Below are 15,460 nucleotides of genomic sequence, written 5' to 3'. Positions count from 1 at the left end.
CATCACTGAATACTTATTTATTTCTAATACTCAGTTCATAACATAAAATAACAACACACAAGGAATAAAATATGCTATAACTATTATAACTTAACTGGCTTTCTAATAATGCTGTAAATGTTAAAATAACTTTTACCATTTGAATATAAACTCAGCAATAACAACTGCCAACCCATAGGCCAAATAACTGAGAAACTATCATCACATAATGTAATATTATACATAATTCAATGAATTAAAATATTCAGTTTTCTACTGGTTATAAATAGTGTTCTAGCAAATCAGGAATTACTGTTTATAATATTGGAAGATGTGACATGCATATTTGGCTTTCTAGAGTATATCTTTGTAAATCATGTTAATTGGGTGCTATAAAATTAGGTTTTCTCATCACTTTCTATCTCTTCATATAACTTATTAAAATTTAGAAGCTGGATAGAGATAAGATGGAAAGAATATTTAAATGGGCAACTGGGAATGAACAGGTGTCACATGAGATACACAGATGTGAAGACTGAGAAATTAGTTAAACATTTTCTTTTGACATTAAGAAAGTAAAACATGTAATTTGATTTGTTATGTCAATCTCACTGATATAAATTTAGTTAAATTTTGTATGTAACTCTGTATAATGTCATGACATGCTCACTATGACCTCAACCTGTACATATATAGGGTTAATCCAATACTACAGTGATTTCAGGTCATCAAGAGTAAGTATATTTGTACTACTTTGTCTCTAAACACCTTCAACATGTATTAACAAACAGTAATCTTAAAACCACCATATGTGAATACCGACAAGTGATCCTTCACATACTACTTGGTTTTGAAAACATAGCCATGCAGTGATTCATTTTATTCAAGTATAAGGTAAACAACTAATGGCAATTCAAACACAACCCGAGTCTCAGAACATGTAATGATGAATGTACTACCCACATCTCAAAACAACTGATGGTGATTTGTTTTACTCAGGATGCAGGACAACATGCTATAGTTTCAATACATTATCAATGGTGTATTGCATATACTATTCAAGTCTCAGAAAACCAACATTAAGTAATCCAGTTACTACCTAGGTTTTAATACATTAGAGTACAATTTTACCTATACTACTGAGGTCTTATACAATTAACAAATATTGATCTAGATAATACCTAAACCTAGAAAAATGTATCCATATGCTACCATAATTCATAAATGTCAACTTCAATGATCCATATATTATCTAGGTTTGGAAAACTAAGTTATAATAACTTAAGTATTATCCAAGTTGAAGAATACTGACATGCAGTCATCCACGTATTTCCATTGCCTCAGAACATCAATATTTTCATCTTTATGCTATCTAAGTTTCAGAAAACCAATGAACAGTGACCCAAGTACTGTCAAGGCTAAGTTATCCATACCTCAATCCCATCTGATAAAACCAACACAGCATGATCCATGTACCACCCACACCTTGAAACACTGACACAATGTAATCCACGTACTACCCACAGCTTGAAACACTGATGCTGGGTAATCCACAAACTACTCATGCCTAGAACACTGACACAATGTAATACACATACTATTCATACTTGAAACACTGACACAATGTAATCCACGTACTACCCACAGCTTGAAACACTGATGCTGGGTAATCCACAAACTACTCGTGCCTAGAACACTGACACAATGTAATTCACATACTATTCATACTTGAAACACTGATACTATGCAATTCACATAATAACCATGCCTTGGATATAGACACATGGTGATCCACATGCCTTTAAATACTGACACTGGGAAATCCACGTACTACCAATGTCTTGGAATACAGACACAGTAGTAGTAATTCGCACACTGCTCATACATTCAGACATTGATACTAGGTAATCCACATATTACACATGTCTGGAAACACTGACACCAGGTGATTCACATATTACTTATGTCTTGGAATACTGACTATGATCTACACACTATGTAGGCATTTGAACCATTCCCTCTCATATCTCAGTTCTGATAAGAAGTTAGCACTTGTTAACAAAATGTTTGTTTAAGTAATTATGTTTTGTGAAAATACATGACAACAGAAGCATCGTTATGCACTGACAAACGAGGCTTCTTGTTGTTGTTTTGAATTAAGCACAAAGCTACACAATGGGCTTTCTGTGCTCTGCCCACCACGGGTATCAAAACCCAGTTTTTAGCATTGTAAGTTCACAGACATACTGCTGAACCACTGGGGGACAATGAGGCTTGTTCTCCAATTCTGTTTTACAGTGCAAGTCTTCAGTTGGTGTCTTGAAGAATCAGAATAGAAAAATTTGAATAATATTATACTAAACTGCCAAAAATTCATACACCTATGGGCCTTAGTCCTGATACTTTTAATCCATGTATCCTAGCTCCAATTACTTTCTCAGAAGTTCTATAATGATTATTTTAATGTACTACTTTTCCAAATTTATCAAAGTGAAAGTATGTAAAATTTTTAAAGATTTGAAGAAGTACTGTGTTTGTTTAAATCAGAAATAAGATTTGTGAAAACACTTCAAGTTGTATATTGACTTTTATATTAATTTTTGAGCTATGGAGCATAAAACATCCAACCACATACAGATTACATAATATTAAAGTTTGTATTTGTGATGGTGCTTTCCAGTGCCATAGTGTGGTCTAAGTGCTTTCCTGTGTCATATTAATATTTATTAATTCTTTCTGTGTACAACAAAGATTACACTTAATAGTTTCAAAAGTCTTCCATGCACAGTTTGAAAGAATTATTTGCTTCATTAAATTAAAGAATTGTTAGTTACCAATTTAGATTTTAACAAAGCACAAATGAAGTAAAAATACAGAAACATTCAGCAATATGATCAAATTTTAATCAAACAGGGCATCACTGGTTGATTCTTGAATAGATGAAAGCCTTTTAAAAGTAATTATGGACCAATCATCACAAAAGTTTTTTTTTCACCAAAAAAACAAAGATGGCAATGCAGTGTTTAATATTAAGGATGCTTTGTTTTAAACTACTTGTTGTTCGCTCTTTTACGCGTTGTAGGGCTGTTCTTATTGGTAATGAGAAAGCACAGCTGAAACCCTCAGAGGTAAGTGGTGATACAACTTCTGTGAGAAGTAAAACAAAAACATTATACACTTACAGATCAGTATTCTAGAAACATTTCAAACTGTTAAGTTTAACATTATGGTTAATTATAAGTATTTGGGCCTGGCATGGCCAGGTGGTAAGTAGGTCGACTCACAAACATGCCTTTTCAGCCATGGGTGTGCTATAATGTTACAGTTAATCCCACTATTTGCTGGTAAAAAAGTAGACCAAAGATGGTGGTAGGTGATAATTAGCTACCTTCCCTTTAATCTTTCACTGCTAAATTAGGGACGGTTAGTACATATAGTTCTACTGTAACTTTGCGCGAAATTCAAAAAACAAGTACTTGTACCCTGCAAAAAAGTTGATGTGAAACCAAAAGGCCTAACGTTTGTGATAAAACTCATCTCTAGAATTTTAGTTCAGAAGCATGTTCGTACGAATTTCCAACAACAAGTCCATGAACTTGGAACTTTCAACCTGAACACACCTTATACTTACGTTCATATGTTAAGGTATAATCGTCTCTAATTTTAAACTATCGACGGAAGAGAAAGCAGCTATCTAGTAGTCCCAACCGCAGTAATAGCTTCACCCGAATTTTTGAACCAAAGAACAAGATTGACTGTCGTTCTTATAATGTGTCAACATGTGAAAGTGCTCCAATGCACCACGTTTGGAATCTGCACCTTTGGTCTGTAGTCCGATATGCTAACTTTTCTTTTTGTTTGTGATAGAATAATATGAACTGTATATAACATTATCTGATAATACGGATACGCTATACACATTTCTAAAAGCGCTGCATTACTGGCCTGAGAATTACTACACTTGCTACTTTATCGTAACATCAATAAAAGTAGGAAAACATTTTATAAAAATAAATTACTGATCCTGTATATATGGCCTTCCAATGGCTCAGCGTTAAATCTGAAAGCTTATAAAACTAAAAAGTCGATTTCAATAATTTAGGTGGGAACAGCATAGACAACCCATTGTGTAATTTTGTGTTTAACAACAAACAAACAAAATTGTACTTATTTTTCAATTTACTCAACACATACAATAGAATGTCAGAGCCACCTATAAAGTAGGAGGATTTAAGATTTAAAAGACCTTAAGTTCATTACCTGAAATAGCATAAACAGACACGAATGTTTAAGAAATTTTATTTTTTTAAGCATGTGTTGAAATCTAGAAAGCTAATAAACATTCTGCTGGGACGAGTAGCCATCCTGTCACTGTATCGTATGACGTTGGCGTTGCGAGTTTACTCACGGCCTGCGGTATGTCTACTTTAGGTATCATAATTGAAACAAAACCACTATACTACGGCCTGCTTTCAAAGACGTTACGTTCGACAAAGGTATATCACACTAGACTAATAAGAAGTAACATAAATCAATAAGAAGTATGAAAAGTTACAAATAACAGATATCATAATATGGGGAATTCGTAATGTTTTAATTTTTTAAGTTAACAGGTTTACAAAAAATACAAAAATAATTATAACACTATATTATCAATGATAAACGAAGCAATGTTCTAACAAAAGCACGCTTTTGTTATAAACGTTTATAACACTTTAAAATAAACATTAGTAAAATAAGCTACTTTGCCAAAAAAAAACGATGCTGATCGAACGCTTACAGATTAATGAAAATTAGTGTGATTTTTAAATCCTTAAATATTTTATTGAAATATTTCTTAAAATTTGTATAACAAAACCTTTCGTAAGTACATTAAAACAATGATGTCGATAATTTTATAGTTCTGAATTTCATAATGAAAGCTTTATACTTCTGTCTTTAATACCAGGCCCGGCATGGCCAAGTGTGTTAAGGCGTTCGACTCCCGGCCGTACTAAACATGCCGTGGGGGCGTTATAATATTAAGGTTAATCCCACTATTCGTTGGTAAAATAGTAGCCCAAGAGTTGGCGGTGGGTGGTGATGACTAGGTGCCTTCCCTCTAGTCTTACACTGCTAAATTAGGGACGGCTAGCACAGATAGCCCTCGAATATTCAAAATAACAAACAAATACCTTTTAACACCATCGTCCGTGGATCATTTCTTTAGACACTGTTCGATTGTTGCAATTATAGAAGGAGAAATATTAAATCTGAGGTCAATAACAACACCTGATGAGACGTTCTTTACATATTATGAGCATTTCAAATATTAGTGAAATAAATGCAAAATATTAAAATAAATTAGGTCAGTCGTTCTCATCTTGGCATCTTATATATATATACATATATGTGCACGTTCTTATTTACTTTCATAGCATACATAAATAAACTTGGCAATTGGGAGAGTCAGACATCAACAGCCCCAAGGTAACGAGTCTTCTAGTTGGAAATCGGTAATTTCTTGAGGTAAAAAACAAAACAGGATATTTGGGAATATTATATGAACTACTGTCGAATCAAGAAAATGTTTCTGTTATTCAGCAAAATGAGGGATTTTAAGATGTGTTTTTATTTTTCATAGAAACTAATAGTCATTACTTAACTATTTTAACAGAATGATATCTCCTTTCCAATGTTTTTATTGTAAATTTTAGGTGGCGTGGTGGGTTGATTTTTTTTTTTTCCAGTTATCAACAAATAAAACATCTTAGCACTGAAGCCTCTTAAAGCCAAGAAACTTTATAGGTGGTCGTGTCTCTAAAAAGAAAAAAAAATTGACACAGTTTCGTAACCCTTTAAATATTTGGCTCCGTCTGAAAAGTTTCTCGAATACCCACAGAGCTACCTCACTTCACTAAATATATTTCATATGAGTCAGTATAGAGAAGTGGCATAATCGTGCTATAAGTGACGATAAGGCCTGGCATGGCCTAGCGCGTTAAGGCGTGCGCTTCGTAATCTGAGGGTCGCGGGTTCGCGCCCGAGTCGTGCCAAAACATGCTCGCCCTCCCAGCCGTGGGGGCGTTATAATGTGACGGTCAATCCCACTATTCGTTGGTAAAAGAGTAGCCCTAAGAGTTGGCGTGGGTGGTGATGACTACTAATGAAGGCAAGTGCCTTCCCTCTACTCTTACACTGCTAAATTAGGGACGGCTAGCACAGATAGCCCTCGAGTTGCTTTGTGCGAAATTCAAAACAAAAAACAAACAAAAGTGACGATAATATTTATAGATGAGTAGAAATGTAAAAATATTTTAATTTTCTCTTCCCTGCTTTTCAAACATCGTCAATATATTTCATTTTACACCTTACTGTTCTTCCTAGCTGAAAACTGGCCTATAGTTCCTATTATTAGAAAGCTTTTATTTAGCAACGAATAAATAATTTGTTCAGGAACTAACTGTATTTGCCGTAAACTTTCGCCAAAGTAAACTGGTTTTACAATTTGAATTGAAAGAGTATATTTTTATAAAGCAACAATTCATTTTTTTCAATGTTATAATTTTCATTGTTTTGAAAGATTTAAGTAACAAACCAATTACTTATAAGCTGAACTCGCAGTTCATATAATCAATTGTTGTCAAATTGTCGGTCGTCTCCAAGTAAACACGGGTCTTGTCATAAGCATATTTTTCTTTTATACAAAGGACATGATATTTAAACAAAGGAAACTGCCAGCCTTGCATACTCATTTTTACCTTCGCTATTGCGTTTTTATTCATATATTAGGCAACATAATTACTTTTACAAAATATGTCCAATACAGTGATTGTACAGTATGTAGTGTTATGAACCACTGAAAACTTGGCATAACTTGTTTTATTTTAAAGGATTTGATCAGCTAGACATGATATTGTAAGAATTCCTAGATATGTTCCAGCAAGATACGAGTTTCGGTGTAACTCTGAATATGAGTTCACTACACCAGCAATAACTGGTCTGTTTTTACCTACGCCCTATTTATTTCCATTAAGCCACGTCACATGAAGCTAGGGATGAGGGTTGTGTAAACTGAACCGACTTAACAAACTTTTCTCCCTTTTGTGGAAGAAGCTGATGACGTAACGCACCGAATATGTCCTCTTTATCCTTCATAAAGCAGATTCGTCCAGTAGAGAGCTACATGTATTTTAAGAACGAGAATACAGCGCTGAGCGGAACAGCATTACCTCATTTTGTGGTTATCAGTCTAGCAGACTTTACTTCTTTTGTGTAGTCACACAGACGTGATGGCAAATCGTGGACCGTCTTACGGACTTTCGGCACAGGTTGCTAACAAGGTATGGGAGTATTAGTTATAAAAAAATCCATTATATATCATACACTATCAAATTGTTGAACTGTGAGTTAATTCAATGCCTTAACTGTATTAGCACTTAAATATTTCCACTGTTTTAACACTAACATCTAAATATCTCCAAAGTTAGTTTTAACTGTATTATAACACCTAAACATTTCTACTGCTTTAGTATTAACATTTAAATATCTCCAAAACTTTAAATGTATAAACACTTAGACATTTCTACTGCTTTCGTCATAGTAACACGAATTGTTTTTACTAAATTAGCTTATACGTCTTCATTTTTTGTTACCCCTCATCCGCATTTAACACGCTTTCCCATTTCATGTAAAGATTAAACTATTTGTTATTATCAATCATATAAATTGTATCACAGAATGAACCTCTATTTGTAACCTGAACGTAACGTTATCAGGTGGTTCTCAAAACCATAAGGCCTGGCATGGTCATGTGGATAAGGCACTCGACTCGCAGCCCGAGGGTCGTGGGTTCGAATCCCTGTCACACCAAACATGCTCGCCCTTTCAGCCGTTGGGGCGTTATAATGTTACGGTCAATCTCACTATTCGTTGGTAAAAGAGTAGCCCAAGAGTTGGCGGTGGGTGGTGATGACTAGCTGCCTTTCTTCTAGTCTTACACTCCTAAATTAGGGACGGCTAGCGCAGATATCCCTCGTGTAGCTTTGCACGAAATTCAAAAACAAAATCAATCAAAACCATAAATTAACAATATGTCGTTCAAAGTTGTCGACATTACTGAAGAAGTACAAAATAAAGAGATAATGATTATCAGTGTTTATTATGTAGCATCTTTATTTTACAGTATACAGAATAAGTGGATGTCGTGGCGAACTGTAAAAATTACGTAATTTGTAAAAACGTTAAAAAATGTGAATGAAAGAGAAATTATTAACAAAAACGTCGAAAATTATAAGTAAGTTAGAACTTATTTGGAATTTAAGATATTTATATCTGAATGTGGAAGAGCTAAAAATAGTCAAAGTGTATAAGAAAATATATCAAAAATATTCTAGGATGAATCATCAGATAAAAATATCTTGAACTCCAAAAATTAAAGATGAATCATCAATACCCCTGTATAAGTGGCTTTATGGCATTTCAAAGTTGCTATGTGATAAAACATACCTTTTGCAACTAAATACTTCAAAACTTTAAGTTATCGTCCTTATCTACGTATTAAATAAAATGGAACAGTCTTGTTAAGGATTATTTAAACACGTAGGTTAGAAATCAACAAATGTGCACATGTTACATAGAGAAGTAAAACTGAAGTACAAACTTTAACTATAAGGTAGGAGAGTTATCTGTGAAGACATGATCAACAGAAGAGGGGGATACACTATTTATTATACCCAACGTTCATTCGCAAGATTTATATGCGAGATGAAATTACTATTTTTCATTATTAAAAGTTGTGGGCGCTTAAGTCTGGGTATCTCACACTTTAAACGATTACTCACCGTCTGCATCCAGTTGTGGGAAAGTAGTTGTTTATAAGTGAAACAAGAAAAGCAGTAAAAATAGACCAATGGGTGAGAGCTCTGGTTAAAACATATATTTTGAATTTGGCTATTGAAATATGACTACTGAAATTATCTAAATTAAGAGCTAGTTCTTTATTATCATTTTATGTCAAGAAAAGTTACATTTGGATAGTTACCCTAAATTTTAGTTGGCATAAGATTACATTTAATTAACTGAGTAGTTCAAACATGCTTTAGTAATTGTTTAAAAATAATATAAGCTCTTCAGCTTATTTAATTAAAATATGTCCCTCTTTAACATTAAACACTCACACTTGAGTTCTTAATATCTTTATTTTATATAAGACTTTCAACTTTTCGTGATCTATAGATTGAGTAATTAGTTTTTAAAAAAACACGTTACAATTCTGTCTCCTTGGGTTGACCTAGAATCTGCAGTATAAGTTATAAATACACAGAATGACGTCACTTTATCTTGTCGCGTTCTTAACCACTTCTGGTTACAGAACCTAAAAGAGAGAATTTGTTGCTGACAAGATCTGTTCCCTGTTGCTTTACGTACAGTTGTCAGACAGAGTTCAGCGTGGTAAAGCCCATAAGGGTCTGATGTAGCTAGGACTGATGAAAGTTTGGAAGGTGATCAACTTTTGAAGAATTTTTATGTTTACAGAAACAGTATACAAAAATATACCAGAAGACTGAGAATTAGTAGTGAAGTAAATGGTTTTAATAATACACTCTTTAGTCTGTAATTCAGAAAAAAAGCAATCACAAAAAAAAAAAACGAATGAAAATTTTCCAACTTGATTATCACTGATTTGGAACAAAGCTACAAAGAGAGAAATTATAAATTCGCATGATAAGCAATGCACAATATTCATTGCTGTGTTAAAGATATAATTTTAATTATAACATCCATCCTCCATAAACTGTATGATATAAAGTCATTACTAGCTGTACATCCACCCACCATCAGGTGTAAGTAAACTATAGAGTGCACGTGTGCAATGATCGCTCCATAACTTGATCCACATAAATATGAATTGTCATCATTTAGGTATACTAGAATAAAAGTCACTTGTCTGATGCTACAGCAAAGCAAGCCAATGATATCATAATGATGCATAATATCATAAACGTTAACAAAGAAAAAAATGAAATTTTGTGAAAAACGATAACGAGGGTTTGTGAAAGAAACTTCTAACTCCGTTTATTCATATGTCACAAAATAAAATTTCAATACTTGATTTTATACCATTTTAGCTTGCCGGAAAAAGAGATGCTGCCTTCGAAGCAGAAGTTCTACAGTGGGTACAGGCGTGTCTAGGGGAGAGATTACCTGCTGGACGCTTTGAAGATATTCTTCGAAATGGAATCATCCTTTGCAAGTAAATACACGAGGAAATTACAGGACACATAAATGTTGCATAATTTACATTGTAAAACCCATAATTTAAACGAGAAAATGACTTTGATAACTAAAATCAAGATAAACTGGCTTAGCACTGACATAACTAAATTAGTTAACAACGAAAACTCATATGAAATAGTTAAGAAAACAATGTAACAGTAAATTACGTTAGAAAAAATGTATGAAACCAGTTAGACACGCACACACACATATATACATAAATAATTTATTGTTTGGAAAACACAGTTACATATGGGGAAATGTATTAAAATATTTGGGATAAGATGGTGTTTACATACTGGTACATTTTCAAGTTTTTAAATGTGATCTAGTTATTGCTTCTCTCTTTCTTTACACGTAATTTGTTCATTTAATCAATTTTTACGTATAGCGAAATTATTTATGATTTGTAACTATAGCAGTTACTTAATAATTTCTATTAATATGACGCTGTTAACTTGGACATGCGTTAAATGATTGCTTTTAATTCGGACAAGTATCCCATGTTGTTTTTGATGTGAACAACTGTCAGCTAGTTGATGTTATGGGGAACAGTATTCAAAGAGTGCTTTTAATGTGGATAAGTATCAACAGGTGGATGTTAATGGGGATACGTATTGAAAGGTTACTGTTAATATAAACAAGTATCTGAAGGTTATTTTTAATGCGAACAAGTACCAACTGGTTAATATTAACGGGGACAAGGTTGATGTTAAGGGAAAAAGTATCACCTAGTTGATATTTAGAAGACAGCCAAATTAGAAGGGAGCTGTACAAAACTTAAAGCTCACCTTTAATTACCTTTCTAAATGTTATCTATGTTGGCAGGATTCTGAACACATTCGATAATTAGTGCTAATTATCAATAACCAATTAATGCATCAACCTCGTTTCGTAAGAAAATAATACATTTCTTATGAAAAATATTGTTTCCTTAGATTGATGAACAAAATAAAGCCCGGAAGCATCCCTAAGTACAACACTTCTGGTGGGCAGTTTAAGTTTATGGAAAACTTAAACAAATTCCAAGAAGCTGTCAAAAAATTCGGTGTTTCCGAGATCGATGTGTTCCAGACGGTTGATTTATGGGAAAACAGGAATATACCCCAAGTCGTTCAGTGCTTGTGCGCTCTCGGTCGAGAGGTGAGTTGATAAAAGTGCTCTCTTTAGGTAAACTATACATAAGAGGAAAAAAAAAACTTCAAATATAAGATTATTACACAAAATTAGTAATTTATCTTATTGAATTACGTAAGTTCTGATCAGGTTTGAGCTTGTCGAATAAATCAAACTGGATGAAAGTGCAGTAACAAACAGACATTTTATCACACAATGAATGTTCAGTCTGTTTAAAGTGAAATTACTATTCAAAAATAAAACACTATATGAGAATGTAACTGTTCCGTAGAAAGAAGATTAAAATAAATATAAAACTGTTGTATCAAGTAACATTATATAATTTTTATTTTATAGTGCCACCGACATCCGGAATGGCGCGGGCCGTGTCTTGGTCCCAGACCTGCAGAACAAAACAAGCGTGATTTTACAGAGGAACAACTACGTGCCAGCGAAGGTATCATCCATTTACAGTATGGTTCAAACAAGGGAGCTAATGCAAGCGGCTTAAACTTCGGTAACACGAGGCACATGTGAGTTCCGTCTACATGTCTATTCGTCATCAATTTCTCTTCATGGGTCTGGAACAAAGCATTTGTCATTTAAACAGATGCGACACCAATATCGCCTGGCCAAGTTTTAAAGCGCGCATCGCACTGTGTGCAGCACTTTGTCTTATAGGAACACATTGTACACATTATTTGTTCATTTCAATTTTCTTTCACGTTGACAATGAGACGTTTTAACTCAGCAAGTTTATTAAAAAATGAAAAAAATTACTAAAAAAACATTTAAAATAAAGTTATGCAGGAAGAATAAGGAAATGTTTTATTTACGACTAGAGTAACTGTGTTCGGAAGAATTACAAAATACCATGCTGATAAATTATTCAACAAAGTTTGTACAAATGATACATCCTGTGTAATAAAGCTGTTTTCACAATGTCGACTAGATTATTTCCCATCATCTGTTCAGTGTAGGTTGCTAACATTTCTTTGTGACGGTAATTTTACTCTTTTTCTTTTTAGGGAATAACTCCCTAATTAATAGATCTACAAACTTTCAGTTTTTCTACAAGTTGTTGTAATTGAAAGCTTACTCTCAGCAACTGTCTCTCATAAGAATATATCATAATTTTCATGTCTAAATGTTTAAACTATTATACAGTATTCTACTGATCTAAAAAATTCCAAACCTCTACAGCTAACTTTCGAAAATACATACATGAAGATATGATTTGTGATCTTGTTGTTTTAACGTTTTCCACAAAACTCATAAACAAAACGGATATTATTTGTATGAAGCATCTGACGATTAAAAAAGTAGCTTATGCAACAATTAGAAGACGATAAATGTTCCAAATAAAATATTTTCAGCTGTGTGACAAAGTTTTAAAGCGGTACGTCTGACGACTAATAACTGGCTCAAAACTCTCTAATTTACCCAACATTTGAGAGAAAACTTGCATAAACTGAAGATTTTTTTACCGCATTTCTCTTAACTTGCTTATTTTTGATTCAGAATAAGACGTGTGCCAAAAATAATGTTTCACATTTTTTTCTCCACAAGTCTTTGCCCAAAACATTTTCCTTCAATAATAAAACACGTAAGCTCAACCTGTGTGTTTGTTAAATAGGAAGCTACACAATGGGCCATCTTTGCTGTGCCTGTTTCGGGTATTGAAACCTGTCTTTTACCGTTATAAGCCTTTAAGCTTACTGCTGAGCCTTTGTTAGCATATGCTAATTAAATACAAGACAACTGCTTCATCTATATATAAATTATATTGGATGGGTACGGCTTAAACACCGAAAGTAGGTTCAGCATTAAAAACTAATATGACTAGCAATGGTATTAAAAACCACATAAACTGCGACATTTTTTCATTTATTTCAGATTCAAGATTACAAGTGTGATTAGTAGACAATGTCTCTTACCTGTGGACTGTCTCCAGAAATCGGGAAAGCATGTTCACCGAACACTCTAAGTTACAGCCTAAAAGTCAAAAGCTCGCGAAATATTGTAAACCAATACGTTTTCTTTAACTCGTTCATTTCGTGCGTAAAGACATAACTGCAGTTTACGTGATTTATATTACATAACTCTTAGATGTATTGGATTCTAATGCTCCATCAGCTTTCCGCATATAAAGCCGTAGCGTTTAGTGTTAAACTTCATGTATAAATAGTATTAAGTACACTTAATATGGATTCTCACGATCCAGTTAAAATTACGTGTTCCGTTACTGAGCGATAAACCTATTGAACAATACCTTATGGAAGACAATAAAAGAAAACTAAAACGCTGTTCTTACGAACTTCTGATTCTGAAATGGTTAAACTAACAACGTGGCATAAAAAAATCTGTAGTTTATGCAAGTTTTTAAACAAATGTCAGGTAAATTAGAAAGTGTAACGATTTTCAGTAAATAAATCAGTAAACTCAAAAGCTGTTTAATTTTTCAATATAACAATCCATTATCATGTGACTATACCAATAAACATATAAAAAACATGCCTCTTTAAAATAGAGTTCTTGGCAAGATTTATCATCTTATTTTAGATTAGGCCTAAAGGAATCAGTGTGTTTAACTGTGCTGCAAAAAAAATTATCATCTGTGACATTCTGCTCCGATGTAACACAAGCACCAAGGTAAGCTAGCTTTCAAGGCAACGTATAATTGTTTGTTTTTTTTGCGCAAAGCTACACGTGGGCTATCTGCGTTAACCGTCCCTAATTTAGCAGTGTAATACTAGACGGAAGGCAACTAGTCATCATCACCCACAGCCAACTCTTTTATCAACGAAGTGGGATGGATCTTAACATAATAACGCCCCTTTGGCTAAAAAGGCGAGCATGTTTGGTGCGACGGGGATTCGAACCCACGACCTTCACATTACGAGCAACATATAAAAACGTTTCATGTACATGATGCGCTTGAGGCCAAATGTGGTAAAAATTCCTGCAAAGTAGAAGTTTCACTATGAAATATATAATGAAGAAATTGTAATCATAACTTATAAATATGTATGAACAAAAGCACATACACTGTAAAATTCAGTCCACCATGGTTCTTTTAAATAAAAATCACCAATTTAAAATTTGTGTTATCTACAATAGTGTATTAACATATTATTGTAAACCATATTTTCAGCGTTAAAAATTAGTTGTTTAACTGTTAGAGAAAACTGCTACCCACAACGATGTATCAAATGATTGAACAACATATATGTATCTTGAAAAGTTGTTAATTATAGTGGTAGATATACAGGCTATGCTGAAAGTCTGGATCCATAGGGAAAATAGACATTATATTGTTAAAAGTTCAATAGACAACTTTTTAAAATTAGTCGTAGATATTTCAGGAAAGGACCTTGATGGCACAATGTACCAAGAATTGATGTGTATGGCCGTTAATGACATGCAATATGAATAGGAAATAAATTAAGAATAAATTGTGTATTTTTTCTCTCTGGGTCCAGAAATCTGAGGCACGCTGTTAATTTTAGATTCAGTAATTATTGCTGTACAGATTGAAAGTTGAAAGGAGGATAAATAATTGATAACTTGCAGTGACTGAATTTCCTATATTCTTGAACACTTCTTTCAAAAGTTCATTTTTTACCTCCTATGTTTATAAAATATTTTTAATATGCAGTACGTGACAGCATGTTGGTAATTAGTGCTTTAAACTGATATATTTTAAATATGTAAAATTCTGTTTAAAGATTTCTATACACTACCTAAGGAAATTTTATATCACACACTTTAACTTAAATAAATTTGACTCTGAATATTTGGTAATCCTAAATGCAGCAATATCAAACCCATCTTTTTTTATTTAAAAGGTTCTACTTTTCACTTATTCTGTATGTGGCATTTTTTCGTTCATGCAATACATGTTATAATATTATTGGTAATTAATGCTTTAAATTGTTACATTTTAAATATAAAATCCCACTGAAAAACATTTAGGTATAGAAATGTTATATTCCTCATATCAATAAATTCAATATGTTTAAAAATGTTGATAATGTTGCATTTTTATTGCTTATTCTGATGATAAAATTTGTTAAACATTTTTATCCTAATGTAGAAGATAAAAAAC

The 15,460-nt window shown here is 33.1% G+C and overlaps 1 protein-coding gene across 1 annotated transcript; it reads left to right on the top strand.

Moving 5' to 3' along the window:
• Window positions 1–5,900: 5,900 nt before the first annotated feature.
• LOC143238075 (myophilin-like) lies at window positions 5,901–15,381 on the top strand. Its single transcript, XM_076478003.1, has 4 exons — window positions 5,901–7,301; window positions 10,089–10,213; window positions 11,175–11,379; window positions 11,710–15,381. The coding sequence occupies exons 1-4, from the start codon at window positions 7,251–7,253 to the stop codon at window positions 11,887–11,889; spliced, it is 561 nt and encodes a 186-aa protein (XP_076334118.1). The 5' UTR covers window positions 5,901–7,250; the 3' UTR covers window positions 11,890–15,381.
• The last annotated feature ends 79 nt before the right edge of the window (window positions 15,382–15,460 follow it).

The sequence above is a fragment of the Tachypleus tridentatus genome, chromosome 13 (assembly GCF_004210375.1).
Source record: "Tachypleus tridentatus isolate NWPU-2018 chromosome 13, ASM421037v1, whole genome shotgun sequence".
Lineage (NCBI taxonomy): Eukaryota > Metazoa > Arthropoda > Merostomata > Xiphosura > Limulidae > Tachypleus > Tachypleus tridentatus.
This window is presented reverse-complemented; position numbering and strand designations above follow the sequence as displayed.